The 24,602-nt window shown below is 35.4% G+C and overlaps 1 protein-coding gene and 1 pseudogene across 1 annotated transcript; one reads left to right on the top strand and one right to left on the bottom strand.

Annotated features, from left to right (window-relative positions):
* Positions 1 to 5,159: 5,159 nt before the first annotated feature.
* Positions 5,160 to 5,981, bottom strand: LOC148943991 (uncharacterized). Its single transcript, XM_089101317.1, has one exon. The coding sequence runs from the start codon at positions 5,979 to 5,981 to the stop codon at positions 5,160 to 5,162; it is 822 nt and encodes a 273-aa protein (XP_088957443.1).
* A 1,267-nt stretch (positions 5,982 to 7,248) lies between these two features.
* Positions 7,249 to 21,246, top strand: LOC148943990 (L-threonine 3-dehydrogenase, mitochondrial-like; annotated as a pseudogene).
* The last annotated feature ends 3,356 nt before the right edge of the window (positions 21,247 to 24,602 follow it).

The following is a 24,602-nucleotide window of genomic DNA, read 5'->3' as shown; positions in this document are numbered from 1 at the left end:
TTGCCGTCCCCTGTCTTATCATCAACTGTAAATTTGACAGTTTTTGCCCACAAATATAAAAATTTAAGATTGTTTCGTTACTCACAAGCTTTCTCAACGGAGTTTTTTCCTGCTCTAGACACTCTCATCGCACTGGTTTCACCCGGAGGGGATGTTTTTAAGTTTATGTCTTTAGTTTTAGACTACATTACACTGATGAAGTCTAGTTCACTACTTTACTATTATTAACAATATTCTTCGCAGCATTATGTCACCTGACGTCAACAAAGCCACGCACGCTCCCTCTCTACCCTGGTTTGTTTTCACTCTCACTCTTTACACCCTCCAACGACCTTCGAAATTTCTTTAAATCCTTCGTATGACCTTCACCCCTCTTTCAGTGTGCCCTTTTAATAACCTAAAAAAACTGTTTCTATTCAAACACACTAAATTGTGACTAATTAACACTAATAGTCAATATGCTTAGACTGTTTACTCTTAAGAAAATATCACCCTAACCTCACTACAAAAAATTTGGGTTATCAAAACTTCGCTGGAACAAAATTTTAGCTATTGAGGCTCTACAGCAGTATATCTAAATCATATGTTCAAAATTAAAATCTAAGTAATGGATTCATCGAGTGCTTGTTTTGAGGGTTTCAAAGGAACCTTTCGAAAGAGATTTTTTTTTAAGTGTTAGATGTGGACATTATGAAAATCAGTTTACTCCTTTTTTCTTTATTTAGTCTGATTTTTTGTTATATTTCTCATTTAGTCCATTTATGTATCCTTTTTGTTCTTGTTCTCCTAGTAACAAGTAGAAACACCAGTTCTCTCGTTTTTATTATTTTTTGTGCATTTTTTTTATCTTTTCATACAGATGACCATTATTATTAAGACAAATCTCAAAGGAAGATTCGAAGCTCTTGCCAAAATTTGGGCAGTGGTCCGACTATGGCAACCATGACTAAGCTTAAAAGTTCATTAATTGGCGCTGTCATTTTCCTAATTGACGAAGTTCTTTTTGTAATTGCTGCAGGGCTTATTCAATATGTTCAGCACTTGGTCTGGATTATGCTCAAATTCTTGTTTAGTTTGGAATGGGTCTGAGAACGACTTTTATGACATGCATTTTAATAGAGCTCATTGTGTATTAAAATCAGTGATTATGTTTGTAGAATATTAAATACTGTGTATGACAGTTAAAGCACGTGAGTTAAATAAAAAAATGAAAATCTTTATTTTATTTCTTTGTTATATTTCTATTTAACCCCTTTTTTTTAATAATATTTTATTTTTATTTTTTTTAATTGTATATGAATTCCCTCTGTGACTGGCTCGAAAGACTTACTAAAATTCCTGATTTTGATAAATTGTGGCCAAAAATTAGCTTTTGTTCCCCCCCCCCTTCAGGATTGAAGATATGTTAACTAGCGCTTTGCTGAAAACACAAAAGTCAAGCATAAAAATCAGGATAATTGATTTAGGAGTCAAAAGTAAGTACGTAGCCTTACGACAACAAACTAATGGCCTTTTAAAATTTCTTCAAGTGAAAACGCCTCGTATTTTGGGTAAAAAAATTTAAACATTACGAAGGACCATCAAGATGGTAGACAGTCCGAGGACGGATCTGTCGCAATGTTGTCTGAAAACTACTGCTCTAGACTCCAGAAAATTTAATCACGGTGAAAATTTACACCGGATAATTTTCCTACACATCTACCCTATTACAATTGACTCTTTCAAAAGAAATCACGACAGAACAATAATCTAGTATAGGAGTTCTGCAAAGTCCCCGAGTAACGATTTCATTTGAAATGTTCAATCTTAGGAAACTTCTTCGCCATGGGAAATTTTTCCCCGTCGAGAATCTCCTAGCGGACAATTCCCCTCTCCCTCCGACACGACCAATGTCTGCATATGTACCAAGCACCTACCCTCGACTTAAACACTGGGCAAATGTTATATCTTAAAAACCTGTCCCAGGGGCGGTAGTGATCATATTATCTCCAAATTCATAGTTATTGTGCATTTCAACCTTATTGAAGAAAATGGCTATTTTAAAATTTTGATCGGATTATTTTGTGAATAAAAAGAGAGTGGGAGGAGACCTAGTTTCCCCCCAGTATTTGTGTTTAATTGCACTTAAAAAAAGGCACTTAAACTTTTAATTTTTTTTAAATTTAGCCTTAGTAAAACATTTTAGTTAATATTTATATATACTATCGTCCATGGGAAGAAAAAAAAACCGACTATTAAGCCGTGATCTTTCTTATGAAAAAAAATAAAAGATTCCACATTTTTACAGATATGAGCTTGAAACCTCTACAATATAATTATCTAAAACGTTGAAGCTAGTTGTTTAATTTAAATTGTGAATTTTGTACTTTAGGAGTAGTTTACCCTATTTTTGAAATTAAGTCAAATTTTCTCAGGCTTGTAGCTTTGATGAGTAACACTAAACTTAAAAGAAATTACATATTTAAAATAAACATGATACTACAATTCTTTAGATATATATATTGATATTAATATTCAATTTTTATAGTTTTTGTTACTATTGAGCCGCGTCGAGATTTATTTATATTTATTTAACACGAACTGATTTATCTATAACAGACACTACAATATAATTTTATTAAAAATAAATAAAATTAACACAATTTTTAAAATAAAATTAAGTTCTTCATATAAAAAGAAAAAGAAAAATATTACCATTTAAGAGTGCTGAACACTAAGTTCCTAGCAGTATTTACCACATCACACAGGTTTCATGGCGGGTCTGAGGATTAAATGCAATGTCTTTTCCAAGTGTGTGCTTGTAGATATGTGACTATAACATCTTAGCTTTATATATAAAAATTTTTATTAATTAATACTCCCCCTAAATATTTCAAACTTGTCCTTACTCATCATTAATTTTAATCATTTTTACAATAAAATTTTTATGTTTTTGGATTTTGCACTACCCCACCTCAACACGGACTTACCCCCCCCCCCCTCATTATAGATTAGACACGATTAAATATCACCAATCGTAGCCTACTGTATTTCAGATATATATAAAATAAAATTTATTGATTAGAGTAATGCCACTGTGTGTAGGTACGTCTTGTGCATCTGGGAAGCCTTAAATATAGTTCTTAATATTTTTAAATCTATGATATCCTCAGGATTTTTATTGATTGCAAGTTCGTCCTCTTACAATTCGAGTCGTAGTTTGGTGTACTAATCCACCTAAACTGTCACCAAACAACCACTACTCTTTTGGTGTCTGCTTCCCCCATCCCCACTCCTTGAAAATTTTAGACCAACTCCCTTGTCTCACCATCAAAACAATCCCCTATAAATACAATTTATATCCGCTATAAACACAATTTTAAACACAATGTAAGGACATGATTATGTTGTTTATCACAGTCGAGAACATTCTAACTTATATATTTTTTTTATTATATATTAAAATAAAACCGGATTTTTTTTTCATAAATTAAGTATAACTTTTAAAATTTTAATATGAAACATTTAAAAAAAATAAGTGTGAAAAAAAAAGATTTTTTATAAATTAAAAAGTTATTGTAAATAGAGAAGCGGTGTGAAGGGGACCGCCTTGGTCATATACGGACCACTTTCTGTTCGTTTTAAGTTTTAATGTCGCTCCTTACTTTCAGTTAAAAAAAACTTGTTTTCTTTATTTATGTTTGAACGATTGTTAAAAAATGAAGGTTTTGATCGTGTCTCACCGTACATGAATAATAAAAACAAAATGGGCATACAAATTTACTTTTATTTGGTGAGTTACATTGCTTTCTAGAAACTTGTTAAATTTTATTTAAGAAATTTTTTATTAGTGATAAATATAATTAAATAAATAATTAAATGAAGTATCTACATTCTATATTAAGATATTTTAAATAATTATAATATTGTTTTCTGACCCTAGTTAATACCTTACTCTTCTATCTAACGTTAGAATTTTGTTCCACTTATTTAAAAATGAAAACTTAATCACACAGGCATGTCATTAGAATAAATAGCTCTTATGAAAGTACTAAATAATCTTTGGCTTAAAGAACGAGTTTTTGACTAGAGGGTGACCCCAATCATATCTGTACTATGTTATGTTCGTTTTAAGTGTTGAGGTTGCTGCTGTTGCAGTTGAAAAACTGGTTTTTTATATTTAATTTCTGATCTTTTTTTAAATATTGCTGGGACGTCCGGTGTCCCCTTCATAACAATTTCCCTTCACCAATTACCAATTCATTCATGTAAAGCTCATTACCCCGCCCCTCCAACTCACCCCCCACGCCCCCTACCCCAAGCTCCTTGCATAGGCTGTATGCGTCCCAAGACCCCCTCCTCACTTGTAAAAGGGTGTAAATTTAATAACTTTAATCAAACACTCCGGGCGCGGTGGGGGATTAAGTCATCCTAAAAGACATACTTATAATATTTTCGAACATGCTGAACAAAATGGCTATCTCAACATTTTGATCGGATGACTTTGGAAAAAAAAGTGAGTATGGGAGGGGGCCTAGTCGCCCTCCATTTTTTTGTCACTTAAAAAGGGCAATAGAAATTTTGATTTCCCTTCCAATGAGCCCTCCCACGATATTCTAGGACCACTGGGTCGATACGATCACCCCTGGGAAAAAAAACACAAAAAAACAAATAAACACACAGGGGTGTTCCCATTTGAGCGCTTTCCCATTTGAGCGCCACGGAATTTTGTTCCATTTGAGCGCCACGGAATTTTGTTCCCATTTGAGCGCCACGGAGTACCATTTGAGCGCCAAACCCAAAATTGTGATTTTGCGGTGGATGAAGCGTGGTTTTCTGCCACATTGACCTGTAGAAATATTTATTGCCACGAAGACAACGAACAAAACTGAGGATTTTATTGGGTCAATGGTTGTGAAATAACTCTGTACTGAGAGTTAAGAAGCTAAACGTTTGTTAAGCTTGTGAAGAATATAAGTGAAGATTTTACGCACGTTCATAGGGTAAGAACTGATTGCCGCTGAAGAAGGCTTGCTGGTCAAGTCGAAATATTCGGCTCTTTTTTTAGAGTTATTTCACAACGATCGTTTAGAAATGGAACGAAATCACCCAAAAATCGTGCCAAAAACGGATAATTCAAATTAATATATTGGTAAAAATACAAACAAAAACTGCTAATATCACACATCCGGCGAAATGTTATGTGCGACACCCAAGAGAAGCTCGTCTGCTGTTCGAGTTCCAGCCCTGTACTCCGTCGACAGCTTTTCGAGTCGTTCGTTCAGCCATGCATACTTCTTGTTCGTCCGATGGATGACATTACCCAGGAGTAGCTGTGTCCTTGCAGAATCGACGACTGCGTGTTCTTCCTTCAGGAAAGAGATAAACTGCCACAAGTTCGGGTGGTAGCGACCGACTCTTCGGTTAAACCGCATGTGCCATGATTCGAGGTCGTTGTTTGTCCTTCGCTGGATGCCGTAGACTGACCAGAAATGAGGAGGACATTGGTCGAACCACTGACGGCTGAAGTAAGTGACAAACGGACGAGCCGAAGGCCAGGTACGAACGATGTGAGAAATGATTGGACCAGAATTGATTCTGACGATCGCTGGAGGTAGGAACGCCAGAGCCAGAAGCTTTCGAACGTAGAGGTTGAAGTCTGCATCGGTCATGTAGAGCTCACGGACTGAGTGACGCCCCAAGTTTCTGATTACTGCTTGGCAAAAGTGGAAGTAACACCCACGGTGCTTGGCGGCCGGAAAAACTTGCTTCACGGATGTCAGCAGACCGGTGTCAAAATCAGAGACGACGGTCGTCGGGCGAAGTGTCACTCCTTTCATCGCAGCCTGTAGGATCAGCTCGCTGAAGACGTCGTTGTAAAGCTGCGCAGACTTGCTCTCCATGAGCACGAAGACAGCGGGAAGTTGCTTGTCGCCGAAGAAAACGTGAACGGTGAACAACTGGCCGAATGGGGAAGGAGCTGAGTCGAAGGTGCCGTCCATATACCATTCCGGGCTTCGTTCAAGCAGACTTAACGACTCGTCGGTTGCAAAGCAAATCGCAGCGTTATTTTGAAGCTGAAAGAGGAGGAATCTCTGGTTTGCAGACGTCTCACTGAAAGCCTGGGGCAAGGGCGTCGGTACGGATATAGTATCAGCGGGCAGTGGTGGTATCAGCTTGTTTCGTGATCTGTACATGGACGACTTCACGTGCTTATAGGGTAACTGAGGCAAAGCACTCAGCCCACTGGCAGCAGCACTTGCGACCTGGCCGTCGTAGATAGCGGGAATCGGACGAGTAGTACGGGCTGACTCGCTTCGAAGGTCTGACCGGAATTTGTACTGTTGGGTCTGCAGAGGATCAGCGCTGTGGTCGTGCGTACCAACTGAAACTGGTGAGCCGTCGCTGGAATCAGTGTGTAACCGCCCGAGACATCCCTTCTTCATGCATCTCCAGCTCTTCTTTCTTCCTCCAGAAATCGGCTTATCGAATCTGTAGACGAAACCGTCGTGTTCTAGCAGTTGTTTATTCTTGGAGCTCTTCATTGTCAAACTGACTTATTAATACTAACCAGAAATATTGTTCCTGGCATCATTAAATACTTGTTATAAGAGGGTAAAAAAATATGCTCCCACACTAAATCCTATTGCATTTTGTGGGTAAACGGTTGTGCAATCGCTTACGCAATTAGGTCACCTGACCTTGCATCGTAAATTAGGATTAATAAACGGTTGTGCAATCGCTTACGCAATTAGGTCACCTGACCTTGCATCGTAAATTAGGATTAATGGGCGCTCGAAGTAAATGTTATAAGAGGGTGCAAGATTGTTAGCTCAGTTCAGTTCAATTTCGGACTTGGATAAGAGAAGAGCGATTTTCAACATGAAGAGGAAACGCAAAATATTATCTGGCGCTCAAATGGGACACAACTGAACTAATTAAAATACGGCGCGCAAATAGGAAATTCCCATTTGCGCGCCATGGCGCTCAAATGGGAAAGCGCTCAAATGGGATACACCCATAAGTTTCATCAAGTTTAGTCCTACCCATCAAAAGTTACGCACCTGAGAAAATGTGGCTGACTTCCGAAAGAAGGGGGACAGACCCCCTAAAAATTATAGAATCTTAATGACAATCAGACCATCATATTCAGCGTATCAGAGAACCCAACTGTAGAGGTTTCAAGCTCCTATCTACAAAAATGTGGAATTTCGCATTTTTTGCCAGAAGAAAGATCACGGGTGCGTGTTAGGAGCCCTTAACCGGTCAATGGATCCCAAGACATATGAGCAACAAACACCATTAATTACACATCTACCACCTGTACCAATTCTGCCACAGCAAGCTATCACATCTGGAACAAGAAAAGATTGTATACGGCTCAGAGGACTGCCATATGAGGCACAGGTTGAACACATTCTAGATTTCCTTGGAGAACATTCAAAGAATATCGCTTATCAAGGAGTGCATATGGTTTTCAATGCTCAAGTAAGATTCTCTTTCTCTTTTCGATTTTACGGTCTGGAACAAAGATTATGGGCAACTTATTAGAGTAGAAACTGACGCTAGTGTTGAAACAAAACAAATCAACGCCATCTAGCGTATGGCGAGACTTGGCATTTTCAAGCTTGGTGATCGTTTTTTTGGAACTTAGATCAGACACTTATTAGTACCCTAATTTGTTAAATTTTATTATGGCTGGTAGGTTGAGTAAGGGAGGATGAAGAGCTGGAGAGGTAAGGGTGGGCTGGGACGGCAAGGGTGGGCAGGGGCTAAGGTGGGGTTGGGAGGGCAGGGTGGGGAAGGGGAGGGGAGTTGAGTATTGAGTATTGAAGAGTGATGGAGACTGGATTTGTTATTATCATTTTTCTTTTGTATTTTATTTATCTATTATTATTGTTAATTCAGAGACACTTGATCCTGTCCCGTTAGAGTCGATTATCCATTAATTGTTGTTGAAATTATGTCTACAAACAAGAAACAACAAACAAATTGACCGACACTCATAACAATCAAACATCATTCAATAATAAGAAATCATGAAATAACCATATGACGTTATGGTTATTTCCTTATAGGTGCTTTTAGGTGCTTTTTTAATAGGTGATTTTTCCTTTTCGCAGATATTTTGACCTATCCCCTAGATTTTGAAAATTCCCTTTTTCGATTTCTTAACCGAAAAATGGGTGTTTTTGGTATACTCATTGAAAAAAAGAGAAAAATTTTTAGTTATAAGAAATTTGTGTATGCAAATTTTATCACCAGTTATGGGTCTTTTTTAAAGACTTTATGTTGAAAATTTACTAATTTTGTAAGTTTTATTCTAAATATGATACCAACTAATTAATGATGATTAATGATAATTGAGTTACGTAACACATCCTTGTTATTCACAAATTAAACATTGAAAAAATATTTTTCTTCACAAAAACACAATAACACGTATTTTTGTCTTGATGTGTCCACAAAATCATGGAGATGTCAAGACAGATTGGATTACTACAGTTTGTGCCATCTACACTTGTTGCTTTATGGACAGAATCTCCAAGGACTCCCACGACAAATATCACTGTTCATAGGCCCAAAACACTTTTCTGAGTTTCCAAGGTCATATAAGTGATTACACAATTCAGTAGTTATAGTTAAATACCACTGGTCATTGAGGGAGTGTTAGTGTGGGGGTGGGAGTGTATACCTTGAGTGAGGGGAGAGAGAACTGGTGACAACCTACTGGTGGTGCCCCTGAGAGCAGTAAGGACAAATGGGATTATATACTGCTAATGTCAGTCACCGTCAAGGCATTGACCGTCCTGCCTAGTGTCTGACCATGAGGCAGAGTGTTTTACGAAATAACTACCGAGATTGGACGGACTGAAGCCGTCCATACTCGGATAGACGGGTTCTATACTTCTCAAGGCATGTTAATAACTAAATTTTGATTTAAGATTCATCAATGATTTTCAGGGGTGTGGATAAAGAGTAACGCTGTGAACAGAGTTGTGTGTACAGGGATTGTACACAGATGTGTTGGCCATAAATGGCTTGGTCCTTCAGTGAGTTGTTAATTGTAAAATTAGTATTGTTAAATATAGTGCAGGACCCGATCACCTCTGTATTCAAAGATTAAAACTATAATTTATTTTAATAAAATTTTGAGAAAATTGTTACTTTTTTTCTTTTAATAAAAAAATTTTTTTATATAAACTGTTAGAACTATAAAAAAATTGGAGTGGAGAGAAATTATTAATATATTAGAAAACAAAGTAAAAAATTAGTTATATAAAAAACAAATCCAAACCGCCACCGACCCGGGAAGGACTCGCTAAGAAGCCCTCAGACCTAACTGCAAATTTGACAGAAAATCCATTTTTTGTCAAAATGAAAAAAAAAATTAATGCACTATGGTAGGACTTCCCCACCGAGATGACTAAACCAGTGTAAATATACTGTTGATTTAACACTGTAAAAATTAAAATATGATATTTTGTATGCAATTTATAGTGTTCATGCCCCTTCGGTAAATGTTCTTGCAACTATATCAACATTAAACACTTTTTTCTGTAAAAGCGAAATTTCATAAATAGACGTAGGCCACAAGTGGCCTGAAAGAAAGAATTTTGAACATCATAACTTATGTAAATACTTTTATATAACTTTTTCCATAATTTTTAAAAATGTAATTTCAACTGATAAGAAAACACTTATATAGCTATAAATCGTAATCTTGTCAATAAGCTTTTGACCTACTCACATTAAATTAGACTCGAACAAAACGGAAGGATTTATTTTTATTAATCGCCCCGCCGTACCCTGGGGGACGTAGGTTCCAAAGTTATAACAAATGCTGAACAAAAATCGTGGGTTAGTTATTTTTCAAGTTTTTTTTGTACCCCCCCCCCTCCGTCCAATATTGCGTAGCACGGGGGGCCCAGTTTATATTTTTTTACATTAAAAAACCCAAAAATAAATATTTAATTGCTTGACCCCAAACAGGTGTTTTTTTAAATCTTGGTGGTAGTGTAGAAACATAAGGAGCAACCAACCCGGACCTTCTCCCCACATTTCCCCCAGTTAAAGATATGAGTCTAGAGAGCCGGGGCTTGAAATTACTAAAATTTAGAGGGGGGAGGTTAAATTTTTTTTTTTGTATTTCAAGTGCAAAATAAAATTTTTGGGTATATAAAAAGAAAAATTACTTTTTTATGACTTTATATTCAAAAAAAAGAAAAAATATAATTTTCCACCCCCTATTCAAAAACAAAATTGTAACCCTCCCCCCTCCTGCCGTTGACAAAAATACTCGGTGATGTTTTAAAGCTGAGCAGAATATATAGAAACTTAACTTACAGAATTTGCTTTTTTCACATCCCATGCTAATATTGATTTAATTTTATTGCTGTTTAGGTACACGCAGAACTTCTAGGCGAATACTTTCATCACAGATACTGGCTCGATTTCCGCTGCTTAAGATTTCCAGGAGTTATCAGCTACGACACAAATCCAGGAGGCGGAACTACAGGTACTCTGCTTTATACCTCCATTTATTGCAAAGAGCCGCAAACTCTATATCCTATATGTACACGACTTTTTTATACCCCGAGTGTGACTTGCTTTACCTCATACGCCCCTACTACTCCCTCGTGTCTACGTTGTGCCTAATTCTATGCCCATTACCACAGCCCTGCCTTGGTGCCTGCATATTTTCGTGTATCTGGTGTACTTAGAGATTAATTGCATGGCCCCTGGATTTTTCAAATTCTATGCTTAGTGTGATACTATCAGCTAAATTCTTAATTGTATCATAAATTAATTATGAAATGTGTTAATGAATATGGTTTGCTATTTATCAAATTGGACTAATATAGTTGCCTTTGTATTTCCCGTCAAATGATTTGGGAAATATAAAGCCGTAGATATAAATTATTAAAAAATTATTTATTTTTTTTTCTTTTTTTTTAAAATTTAATTTTGTTTTTTAAAAATTAATTGTTTTAAATTATTTCACTGGTAAAAAAAAATTGTTAAAAGAAAAAAAAAAAAATAATTCACACTGAGAGGTACGTGGAGTACGAGCCAAGAAGGGGGAGAAAATTAAAATGATACAAAAATAAACCTTCTTCTATTTTATTTATTAATAAACATTATTTAAAAATTATTTTATTAACTAGTAACTCAAATTGTTTAATGACAGTTTAGTTGTAATAAGGGAGCATAGAGAGCATGGACACTAAATTGCATAATAAGAAAATGTCACGCTTTGTGTTTACGAAACAACAGATGACTTAGGAGGGTGAAGCCCCCCATCTTTTATACAAGCTAATTTTGAAGAAATACTTTTGTCAACAGTGAATAAATTTATGTAAATTAAGTTTGTTGATTTATATTATCTTTCAAGATTCAATCTTTTTTAATTAAAAAAAATATAAATAAATAAACAAATCTATTCAAAAAACTTAAGTGGAGTCAATTAAAAAAATAACGAGTCCTCATAATCACGCTTTCCGACTCTCTATTTACTCCTCAACACAACAACCTTCATCAACAATAAACTTGAATATATCAGATATTCCCCCCTTCCTCACAAACCGAAAAGATACATTAAAAATATAAAATAAAAAAAAATAAATAAAAAAAAAAAAAACCCCGAGATAAAACTGACAATAATTAAAAAAAAAACTAAATTATTAATAAAATATATTTATTTTCATTAAATAATATATATTTTAAAAATTTTTTTAAAAGAAACACTGGAGCTACGAACTCACAGCACGTGTGGACGCATGTTACACACTTTCTCGCACTCCACATCCGGAGAAATATCCGACCGTACTGTCGGTGTTCGTCTCACCCTAAGGGTTGAGGCAGATCTCGTGTTCCTAGGATGCTGTTCAGATATCAACTGGACTAGACTGTGGAATGGTGATGGAAGCACTCCGGAGAAAAATTTGAAAACGATAACTGAGCACGATAAATTATAAAGTGATTCACGGGAAAGAAAATCGTCCATATTTACGATTATTTTCAGTTCATGTTTGTGGATTGAATCAAGCCTTTTCACGTGGGATGTGAATGTTGACTGCCAAATTGACGCACAATACTATAGATGAGGCTTGATGAGTCCATTAAAAAGTAGACGAAGGGTTTTTTGAGAGAAAGGGTGTTTCAATTTCCTGATACTCCCAAGATTACTTGAGAGCTTGAGCTCTACCGCGCGGAGGTGATGTGCGAAGTACAAGTTTTTGTCAAGGCGTCCACCTAGGGACCTGGCATTGACCGATTTCAGTCGTCTAATCGTCCCTCGAGACGCCGTTTGCCCTGATACTTCTGGGGAAAGAGTTCCAATCCTTGAGAAAAAAAGAACGCAAGATTTGTCAACATTTATTACGAATCAATTGGCATCCATCCAAATGTAAGTTTCTTCGAAGTTGACCTCAAGCTTACTCTGGAGCGCTTACATGTTGGTGTCACAGGAGGCCATTGTATTGTCATCCACGAACGTCACAAGTTCATCCGATTCATTATCGGTGATAGAAAATTCTGGGTCGCAACAGTACTTGCAGCAACGTGAAGTCCGGGTGTTAGGGTTCAGAACTCGACTTAGGTTATTCACATGAACCAGGAATAACAGTGGGACTAAGATTGAGCCTTGCGGCAAACTAAAGTTGGCAACAGTGTCATTCAGTTGGTCATTTCCTCTATAAACGCAGACTACTCAGGCAAGACAGTAACCATCGTAGAGCCTCTCCTCTAACTCGAATGTGCTATATTTTACATAATAATAGAATCCCATGATCAAAACTGTCAAACGCTTTTTTTTTGTCAAGCACAATAGCAGCTGGCACACGTCCCAGGTCACGTACTTTAATAATGACTAGGCTTCGTGGTGCCAGATCATCTTCTGTCGAGTTTCCGGGTCTGAATCCCCATTGGCGTTGGTTAAGGACTCCCTGAGCTTCCAGAGAAGAGTAAAGTGGGTTCTTCATAGGTTTTTCAAACACTTTGGAAAACACCGAAAGAATAGAGATGGGTCGAAAGTTAGATGGGTCGAAAGTTAGATGGGTCGTCCTGAGGGCCACCTTTGTGGAGGGGAACTATTCTTGCCTTCTTGAGAAGTGATGGAAACACGCCCGTCTCCTAGGAGAGATTTACCAAATGTGTTAAAGGTTGTAGTACGGACGGCAATACTGCTTTCAACAATTTAGTATGTACGAGGTCTACATCAGAGGCAGATGCTCCTCTCAAGCGTTAGGAAATCATCGAAAGGTCCGCCAAAGTTATAGGACTGAGTGCCATCGACTTGACACCCGCGGGGCCCAACCAGTCCCCTGAGGAGGTTCTGGGGGGTAGCACTGTGTTAGCCGTTTAATTTCCAATTTTGGTTAAGAATGTCCAACTAGCTTTTGCAACTTGTGCTGGTTCAGTAAAGGTTTTTACATCAACCGTAATTTTGGATGGTAGTTCAGGATTTTGGTTATTCGGTCGTAACACTGAATTGACTGTCTTCCATACTTTCCGTCCATCCTTCCCACTTTCGGCTAGCCTGGGATTAAATTAACCCCTTTTAGCTTTTGTAAGAACTGACCTTAGGCATTTCTTATAAATTTCATAACTCTGCAAGCTAGCTACATTTGGTAGATTACGGTATTCCGCCCAAAGATTATTCTTTTTATTCATGCACCTGAGTAAACTTTCTGTAACCCACGGGCAAATTGATGCGTTTTTTCTTCCGTGTTTCTTTATTTTTTCTTTAAAACAACATGCCTCATATAGTGTTGTAAATGTACTGTGAAAAATTTCAAATCCTTCATTCAGATCTCCTTTCTCCATAACGCTATCCCAGGTCGTGTTTTACAATTACTAGGTAATTAAACCACAGTTTTCTTAAAAAAGATATAAAAACCGACAATAATCCCTAGTGTTTTTAAAATAACTTGTTTCCGTTTTTGTTTCGAAAACGGTACATAAGGCTCAGGCTTTCAGGCTCAGCATATTTTGAAACGGAATATGTACTGAGAGGAGAACTTTTTGTCAGATCACTAACATGATCTGCACCTTCTTAAGTTGTTCGGTACCATATGCTTTTAAATTATTTTTTGCCGATTTTCCGTTCATACTTCTATTTTTTTATTTTTCGCGTGATATTGATAAAAGCTGCTTTGAGGCACATGGAGGGCTGTGAAAGTTCCGCTTTAACCAATTTGAGCAATCAGACTTCATTTTCACTGTCATTCCTACTTCAAAATTCTCAGTTAATTTCCAATGCCTATTCTGTTTTAAGTAATAATTAATGATACATTTTAAAACTAACTAAAAAGAAATGCCACTCTCTTGGTATTATTATTCAAGTGGCGTCAATTCATGAAAATCTAGGAGGACGATGGAAAATAGATTTTTCAAAATATAGGGGGGGGACAAATGGTGAAAAGGAGTAATTTTTTTAATTAAAATATACCTCCAACCCAAAATACATTGAGTTTTCAAAATATATGGGGGACAAAAAAATTAGAGGGATTACACGCCCCCTGTCTCCCTCCTAAATTGACAAAACTGCATTATTTAGTGTTTTTCTTCTAATAAATATTCTAAAATATTACAGACTATGCTGTTCAGATAGTCCACGACGCTCTAACGACACGCCATCACGTCTGTTATCTTCGCAAGGATACACGTTTGCCAATGATGTATATAACTGACACAATTACCTCGATGGGTGAATTTATGGCTTTGTATTCATCAGTTTTGCCTCAGAGGACTTATAATGTGACATCTATTAGATTTACTCCATAAGAAATAGTGGAAAGTATTCGGAGTCACATACATTCTTTGAAGGTTACTTAAAAGCCAGAAGAAAGACAAAAAATAGGTAGTAAAGCTCATTAAGTACTATGCTCATTTTTACATATGAAGAAAACATTAGGAACAAATAAGTATTCAAGTAGGGATAAGTCCATTTATTAGACAGTGATAACAGATACAAAAGTCTGGATGTTTCAACCATATATACAGTGATCGTCATCAGCAGATATACAAAAGCATTAAAATATGTTAGTTTTGATTTTAACTCGCCACCCGGCAGGCTGATATATATGGATTTTATTCTCATTGTCGCTTTTATTATGATCGAAGAAACTTTTAAAAAAATTTATTTTTTTTAATTAATAGTGTTGGTAAAATATATTTAAATATTAAATATAGTACGATTTATAAAAAATATATATAAAAAATTTCAATCTTATGGTTTTCTTTTTTAAGTTCAGGTTTTTGAATTGTTGAAATACATTGTTAAAATATATACAAATATTTTTTTAAATTACCAGCTGCTGGGCTCGGGCAATCGGCACGCATCAGGCTTCTTTAAATGGATTCCTACTGTCGCTTGTCTTCTAACCACAGATCAAGTTGTTTCGTTTCAAAATGTTAATTATTTTCTTTTAAAATGTTATATTAAAAAAAATTTTTAAATTTACCATATTTTTATGTTTTATAATTTTAATGTATTTTAAGACTTAAATATAGTCAAAGATATTTTATTATAAAAGAAAGACCAATTTCGAACAACTATTTATAATTAGCTTCCAACTTTTGGTGTTCTAGTATCTGGTTTCTGAATTGTTGTAATCAATTTTTAAAATATATACAAACATTTTTTAATTGACCGGTTTTTGCTGTTTACTCAATTTAGTGTCTTTCCATACTGAAGTCTTGACAAAGATCTTTGATTATTGAAGCAAGTCCGATTTCTAACAACGATATGTACGGTACTAAGCTTCAGAATTTTTGTTTTCTTTTTTAAGGTTTTTGAATTGTTGTAATCCCTTGTCAAAATAGAGTAATCACCGGCACTCGGCACGTGGCAGGCTTCTATATATAGATTCTCACTGTCGCTTGGCTTTTAAAAAAAGAAACATTTATACATTTATTAATTTAATTTAGGATACCATGACCCGACATGATAATTGGGGCCGTTTTAAAATTAAGTTTTGTTTTATTTAATCGTTAAATTTTGCCTATTCTTGTCTGTTGTTATCATTAAAGACATACCACCGAACCTTTGTTTCTTTTAATTTTTCAGGTGATGGGGAAAACGCTTCTTTTTCTTCAGATGATTTATCTAGTATTATTTTTGATTTTCAAAGGTATGGTAGGCTTTGATGACCTTATCCATGTAAAATCCAAAACCCAATCCTCATCGCTATCATTTTAAATTTGTTTGGTTCGTTTCGTTATGTTTCGTCATTATGAAATACATGTCGCCGAAACTTTGTTATTCTTAACAAAGGTATGGTAGGCATTGATGACCTTATATATTTGAAAATCAAAAACCTAATCATCATCGTTATTATTTTCAATTTTGACACGTCCTGATTCTCGCTGTCCAGGTTGATTTTCTGTCATTCGCTCACATGGTCAGTGTGGCATGTCTTCTAACCGCGCGTGTCTTTGCTTTTCATTTTAATTTTGACTTGCTCACAAGCTCGGCGTCACAAGTCTTCTAAACGCGTGTCTTTGCTCTTCATTTTCATAGTTGACAATTTCTTGAATTTTGATTGATTCATACAATTTAGCAATGGCGTTTGCTTTAGTGGCCCGTATTGGTGTTGTTTCACTTGATGGCCCAGAGTGTCGATTTTCACATCTAATAACGTTTGATAGTTCAGGTATTGGTTCCAAGGACTCATTATTTATGGGAACTGCAACTGCAAATTTTTGTTTTTGGCCTTCCAACATACATTATATTACAGAACTAACTGGTGCGTTGGAAACTTAATAATAATATTTATGATATTCATAACATAATATAAGAAAGTGCTTATATGATGACATATATTATGTCAAGTGAAATTATAAGATGATGTACTAACATAGTACATGCCGTCATTTGCAAAACCAAAATTAAGGCTCTTATTGAATTTTCTCTGACTTCAAATCACCGAAAGCACTATTAAGATGAAATGGGATATGTAAAGTACATAGACTGTCTGTTGTTAGTTTAAATATTCTTATTTTGATCACAACATAGGAAAGAACAGGGATTATTATCAGTTGATGATTGATAGGACAATGCCAAGTAGTTCAAATCTCTATAGTAAGTGACTCCACATTATAGTAAATATCCATAACATTAGCTTAACTCTCATTAGGAAATGACACCATAATCCTGGAATAAAATGTATTTTGGAGACAATCTTTTAATTTTGAACAAGTCAGCGTAACCTGAGCGTTAATCTAGAAGGAAATCGTAGTTGAATGGCTGGCGCGAAATATGTCAGCATTCAATAGATACGATTCTTTTTAGCTTAAAAAACGCTCTGTCTGTCTAGCCTTCTTCAGACTAGCGTTCATTATGTTTGAGCGTGTTTTGTGTTTGCTCATATGTGAAAAAATGCTAACAATTTTTTTTGCGTAAGATTTCTCAAATCGGAAAAATTCTCTTTTAAGACTTAAGTGTTTGAAAATTTTATTTTGGTTGTAATGTTTCCAAAAGTATTTAAAATCGAAATTAATTTTCTCATAATTTTATCAGTTAATTTTTGAATGCGTGGAAGCAAAACTGATATCTTTTAATAGTATATTAGTTTCCACTACTTTAGCCATAATGTTTCGTAAAAGTGAGATGAGTATCAAGGGCCGGAAAAAGTTCGAAGACGGGCTTTACATGGTTTGCCGGCCGTCGGTTGGGCACCCGTGATCCAGATTGTCACTGGAAAGTAAAACATTATATACATTTTTTTTAATTAAAATTTTTTTTTTCAGTTAGAAATTTTTGTTTTTGTTCTGTTGTTCTCTCTTTCTCTATCTCTATCTCTATATATCTATCTATATCTATCTCTATGTCTATCTATCTATAGCTCTATCTCTATCTCACTCTCTATAACTGTATATGTCCATCTCTACCTATCTATATATGTCTATCTATATATCTATCTCTCTCTCTCTCTCTCTCTCTCTCTCTCTCTCTATTTTCGATGAGGCAGAGTTTCTTAGCATACTTTTTTTTTTTACAGGATTTTCTTTTAATTTTTAGCAATATCATTTGACCCAAGATAAAACCGGACGCTATGCTATGATAGATAGCTATGATTTATTTTCTTGACGAAACATCAGTCTACAGTCCAAAGCCTCGTTTCCTTCCTCCACCCTTAATGCTGCAGGGTATCCACAAGTCTGGATACATACACAAATTTTGATATTTTATTTATTTATTTTATTTATCTATGTTATTTTCTTTCCCAGATTGAATGATGGCTCTGTTCTAAAGAAGAAAGAATTGAGTTGGCACTCTTGAGTGGCGAGGGAAGTTAACGGGGGTTAAACTTTCCAATGAAAATTTTAAACTGGGGGAATTCCAAGAATTCCTATACGAAGTTCTTTTTATTTCTCTTACTGTCTAATGTTCTGGGGCAAAGTTTCATCGGGTTGGAATTGTCTAGAAGGTCCATGTGTGGGGGGGGGGGGGTTTCCAAACAAGAAATTCACCATGAGGGAATTAACCGCGTAAGAAATTCTCCATGGGGAAGCTTTTAAGGAAGTAACTTTCCGCTGGGGGGGGGGAAATTAAGGGACAAGGGGTAACTGAGGTGAGCGACTTTACTAAAATTTAAAAATATCAGAAATTAAGGCATTTTTCAAATGAAAAAATAACTAAAAAATACTTTCTGAAAAAAACTTTTTTGAAAAAACTTTCAAGTCCTAAAAATAACTTTTCAGACAGAATCCTCCGCAAGAAATTTTCTGGTGGGAAAATTCAGCGAGAAGGGAGTTGTCCGGTGTAAATTTTTCTGGGGGGGGGGGGGTTTTTTTATGCGGGAGGACTGGTCCATGGAGGGATTTTCCGTGGGGGCCCGTAACTGTCCATGGAGAGGAGCTAGATTTCCTGTCATTATTTAAAAAACGATCAGAAACTAAATTGGCAATAAAAGTTTTTTCAACTGAAAGTAAGGAACAACATTAAAACGCCAAGAAATCGTTACGTCTAAGAGGGGGCTTGCCCCCTATTCAATACCTTGATCTCTACGTCAAAGTTTGATTTTCGTCTCAATTCCCTAAGAATGATTCCTGACACACAAGGGCCGTTCAATTAGAACAATAAGAATAAGAAACAATATGAAACATAAGAAACAATATAAGCAATAACAAACAGTAAGAATAAGAAACAAAGAAACAATAAGAATAACAACAATAGAACAATACGAAGCATTTCTAAAAGTATTAAGAAACTAGGAGGGGGCTACCCCTTTTATATATAGAATAATTTATATTCGTTTTAATGTTGCTACTTACTCTCAGCTGAAAAAAACTTGTTTTTTAATCTAATCTTCAAACAAATCTTTAAGATCTTTAAAATTCGTATGTATCCAGACTTTATGAATACCCTGTATTATGCTGGTAATATATTAATTTTGTTTATTTTATTTCTTACTAGCCCTAGAGCCTGTTGGACTAACGGGATAGAAATAATAAACCTTACTTTATGCTCTTTTATTAGAACTATAGAATTACTTTTGCTTCTTCCCGAATAACACAATTTTAACTTTTCTTTCCTTCCAAAAACTCTAAAAGTTTCGACTCAATCCACTCTCCCCCCCCCACCCTTCTGTAGTCAGACAAAACAGGGCATTCATCTTAAACTAAGTTGACAGTCCATCACCATTTAATAAAACCTATTAAATGTTTGTATGCAAAACCCTATTAACTATTCATATATATATATATATATATATATATATATATATATATATATATATATATATATATATATATATATATATATATATATATATATATATATATATATATATATATATATATATATATATATATATATATATATATATATATATATATATATATATATATATATATATATATATATATATATATATATATATATATATATATATATATATATATATATATATATATATATAAATATAATAAATATATATATATATATATATAATATATATAATATATAATATATATAATATATATATATATAATATATATAATATATAATATATATATATATATATATATATATGTATATATATATATATTGGCTAGCCTAAAAAACAGAAGAAACTCTCAAAAGAAAATTTATTGCATAATAGGAGCACCGGCCAATAGCCTTACAAAGTCTTACAATAGCCTAACAAAGCAAAGCAGGGGTGGGGGGGGGTCTCAAATATTTTGGGAGATGAAACAATTTGTAGTCACCACGCTCAGATTCTACAAGAAGAACTGTCTAGGTCCAATCCAACATATTTGTCAATTTTTTGTCAAAAAAAAAAAAAAAAACAAAAAAAAACAAACAACAAAAAAAATTTAAAATAACATTATGTTATAAATGAAAATATTTTTTTTCTTTATTGTTAGAATCAAAATTTTTTGATCTTTGCCTTCATAGAGTCGAGTCCTTTCACTAGAACTACAAATAACCTACACCTCACGCATGCGAGTGGTTAGCGCACTGGACTTGAAATCCTGAGAATAAGGGTTCGAGTTTTTATGTCGCTGGTTATTTTGTTTGGAATCGGGGTTCAATGGTGTAACTCTGTAAGCTCAGATTGAGTCGACCTAGCTCTAAATGGATATCTGGAGAAATTTTGAGGGGAAACCTGGGAAGAGTAGGGTAATTTGCCCCCAACAACGCATTGTACTCCCGGCCGAAGGCAGTGAATCAGTAGATCGGTACCTGCGCAAAGCAGACCATTGGTCAGCATGCAACAAAGTCTTAGGTTTTTGACCTATCCCAAACCTGCTATTCTTATATAAATTCAGTAATGAACGTTAGGCCCATAGGAGGGGAGAAGGGGAGCGAAATCTCAAGAATTTCAATATTTCTCGATACGCTAGTAAGACTCCCCTAGTCAACTCGTTTTTGCCCGAAGTATGGACTTGGTTTATTTTTCAAATTGAATTAGGAGTTAGCTGGCTTTTCAATCGAACCAAAATTTACCTACCTTTTGCGCTAAATCAGGATTTGCATTGAACCATGTTTGTAACACGGTTTACATCGAATCTCTGCAGGCAAAGCTGCTAACCGCTGTGTAAAGATCTAACTGAATTTTTTTTCTTGTTTCAGCTGACAGTTGGCCACAAGTTTTTGATGATAATGAAGCACGAACGGAATGGGGTTGGGATCATGAGTATGACTTAGACAAACTTGTGGACATAATGATTACGTCATTGAGGTCAAAATACACAAGCTGAAAACTAGAAAATACCAATTGTATTCTAATTTGAATTATTTCATTTTATACACTAGAATTACTTCTCTTTTATTATATGACATTTAGTTTATTAATAATTAGGTAATTTTTTCTTCAAAGATAATCTTTTAAAGGCTCAATGAAGGCGCTTTGGGTCTTATCAGTCGAGGATGATGTTTGATGTTGCATTTATGTATATGTCTCTTAAATTTCTTAAAACTTCAAAATTTGTCTCTTCATGACAGTACCGCTGTAAAAATGACTACATTCACCAATTTGAAATGGTAATATCTAGGAAGCACAAAGGTGTGTGACATCAAAGTATAAACTATTCACTACTACTAGTATTTACTCATTGTCAGGCACCTTGATGCGCTCGCCTTTCGGACAACATTAGAAACGAATTTCAGACAAAGGATAATGTGAAAATCTACCAAATTTGAATTCGTTAAAATTCGTTAAAATAACGAATAGCAAAATCATACTCGTCATTAAAATTTTAGCATTTTTGAGAAGTAATCCTGCAAATCAGGCACCAAGCTGCTTGAAGCCAACAGAGGTGCTTCCACCTCTGTTGGCATCCACTTTCCATCGTCCTCCTAGATATTCATGACTTGACGCCACTTGAATAATGATACCAAGAGATAGGCATTTCTTTTTAGTTCGTTTTCAAAGGGAACATTACTTATTAATTAAAACTGAATAGGCCTTGGAAATTAACTGAGAATTTTTAAGTAGGAATGACAATGAATATGAAGTCTGATTGCTCAAATTGGTTACAGCGGAACTTTCACAGTCATCCGTGTGCCGCAAAGCAGCTTTTAATAATAGCAAGCGCAAAATAAAAAAATAGAAGTATGAACGGAAAATCGGCAAAAAATAAGCTAAAAGCATATGGTGCCGAACAACTTAAGAAGATGCAGATCGTGTTAGTGATCTGACAAAATTTTCACATTTTTTAGAAGTAATTCTGAAAATCAAGTACCAAGCCACTTGAAGTCAACAGAGGTGCTTGCACCATTCCTTTCCACTCCAATCTGTTCGAAACTTCACTCTTTGTTCCCACTTTAGAAGTCCAAATTTCCTTGGAATCTTTTCTTAGAATATTTGGGGGTCACCTGATTCTCCGCAGATGGGTGGCCCTAGCAAGATGTTTGGGCAATCTATCATTCTTCATCCCTAAATCATGGCCTAGCCATCTTAATCTTTTTTTTCATTATAGCCCTAGAAGTGCGATAGAACTATATTTTCATGTACCTTACTGTTTGCAGTCAAGCGAGTACTTTCCTAAAATGTTCTTTAGACAAATCCTCTTGAAAAAATATTGCATATCTTCATCAACCTTGTAAAGTCAACACGTTTCAGGGTCATACTTGGCGACTGCCGTTTCTGTGGCCTCCGAAATCCTAAAATTAGCTTGAAGACCCATTTTCCTATTCCTCCAAACTCATTTCTACTTTGAGAAAAGCACACTGTCACTCAGATAATCTACTTTTTACATCTTTACTGCATCCATCGTCTTGAATAATGTCATCTAGGCACATTCACCTGATCAATTTTCCCGTTAACTTGAGTTTCTTAGAATTTTAAGCCTAGTCTCACATCCTCCTCCCTCCAAACCATAAAAATTCATTCATTTCGCTAATTCTTTTACCAAAGACACTCAAATTATGTGCATAATCCAAATCTAAGAGAATTTTACCGTCCCATCCAGGGGCGCTGTTTGGGGGTGGTAATGGGGTGGTCTCTCCCCCCCCACAATACTGTGTATAATAAATATTATACATCCCATGCCCTTTGAATATCAATATATGGACCCCTCTTGCCCCCCCCCCCCTCAATAATAATGCTGGAGATTCGCCCCTGGTCCCATCTGATTTGATACCATACTCTCCCACGTCCTTTACTATATTCCTTAGGACGAAGTCCATTGGACGACAGGTTGCCACAAGGTTGGACCGCAGGCTTGCTAACTGTCCTGTGAAAAGGACCTAGCAAAAAATTTGACATTCAAGAATCTTCGTCGTTTTTTTTACCTATTATTTTTTAGCAGTATATTCCACCCGGGGGTTTTTCGAATCTTAAATGTTTTTTTTATTTAGAATATATAATGGCCCCATTAAAAGCGGGAGTTGCCAATCCCTTGAATTAAAAAAAAAATGTCCCTAGAATATTTTCTTCAAAGGAGAACTGATGACACATTTTTTTTTACATGAAAACATGGTTTTTTCTTTTGAGGATTATTCTTGTTTTAGGTGGGGGTTAGGCTTTTGGGGCATTATTATACGGTACCAATGTGATCGCTTATTTTTTCTGATTAAGAAAGAGAAATGCGACCTGTTTGGTTACCATATTTTTATTGCAGTGTGGAATATAATTTTTCCCTGGGTGGATTCACCTCGTTTCTCTGGGTGGATTCACCTCGTTTCCCTTGGTGTATTAACATAGTTTCCCTTGTTGGTTTCACATATTTTCACTTGGTGGATTATCAAAGTGTAACTTGGTGGTTTATCATAGTTTCACGGGGTGGATTCTCATCGTTTCAATTGGTGGATTTTCCCTCGTAAGATTTTTTATTTCTCTGGGTGGATTTTCCCTCGTCCGATTTTTTATTTCCCTGGGTGGTCGTTAAATTGATTTTGGATTATTTTTGGTTAAATTAAATTCTTGTAACCACTTGCATTAATAAGAAATTCCATATCTTAAAGTGTCACCCAAACGAATCAAAGATAGACCTGTTGTTACACGTATGTAACTCCTCCTCATCCCTGAAGATATTTAATTGAAAAAAAAAAACAACAAAAACAACAAGTGCTTTGAACTGAAAGTAAGGAGCAACATTAAAATTTTAAAAAAACACAAGTTATTCCGTATATGAGGAAGGCTGCCCCCACCTCAACCTTTTTACGCTGAAGTTTAAAGTTATTCAATACGTCCCATTCGGGTTCAAAGGCCTTTAATTTTGAGCAGTCTTTCTTAAAAAATTGCGACAAAAAGTAAAATTCTAGCGTAAAGAAAGAGGGCTGAGGCGGGGGCAGCCCACCCCATATACGTAATAATTTCAGTTTGTTTTCAATTTTAATGTTTGTCCTTACATGCAGTGAAAAACTTTTTTTATGAATTTTTTTTTATGAAACACAAAAATTAGGAGACAGGCCACTGTTTCCCATAAAAAAAACGACTTCCCTTGCTTTTCAAGAGGGGGGACTCAAAGTCTTCTCCTTAGGGTTTGCCATCCTACGGTGATTTACAGTTTATTAGGAATCCAATAAGATAGGAATAACCTTAAGGTGATTCTTAACGCAATCACTGGTGATTCCTATGGTGCTCTTTCGATCCGCCGCCATTTTTGAGGAGTTTCAAGCTCTTTTTCAAAATCCTCAAAGATAATTTTTTGCTTTAACTAAGATA

This window comes from Artemia sp. Qi Xiang Cuo, chromosome 15, assembly GCF_049724085.1.
Source record: "Artemia sp. Qi Xiang Cuo chromosome 15, ASM4972408v1, whole genome shotgun sequence".
In the NCBI taxonomy this organism is placed as follows: domain Eukaryota; kingdom Metazoa; phylum Arthropoda; class Branchiopoda; order Anostraca; family Artemiidae; genus Artemia; species Artemia sp. Qi Xiang Cuo.
Note: the sequence above shows the minus strand (reverse complement) of the source record. Positions and strands in the feature narration are given on the sequence as shown.

Bases quoted from the DNA above. Each gene is read 5' to 3' on its own strand.
- LOC148943991 (XM_089101317.1), bottom strand. From the start codon at position 5,981: ATGGACGGCACCTTCGACTCAGCTCCTTCCCCATTCGGCCAGTTGTTC.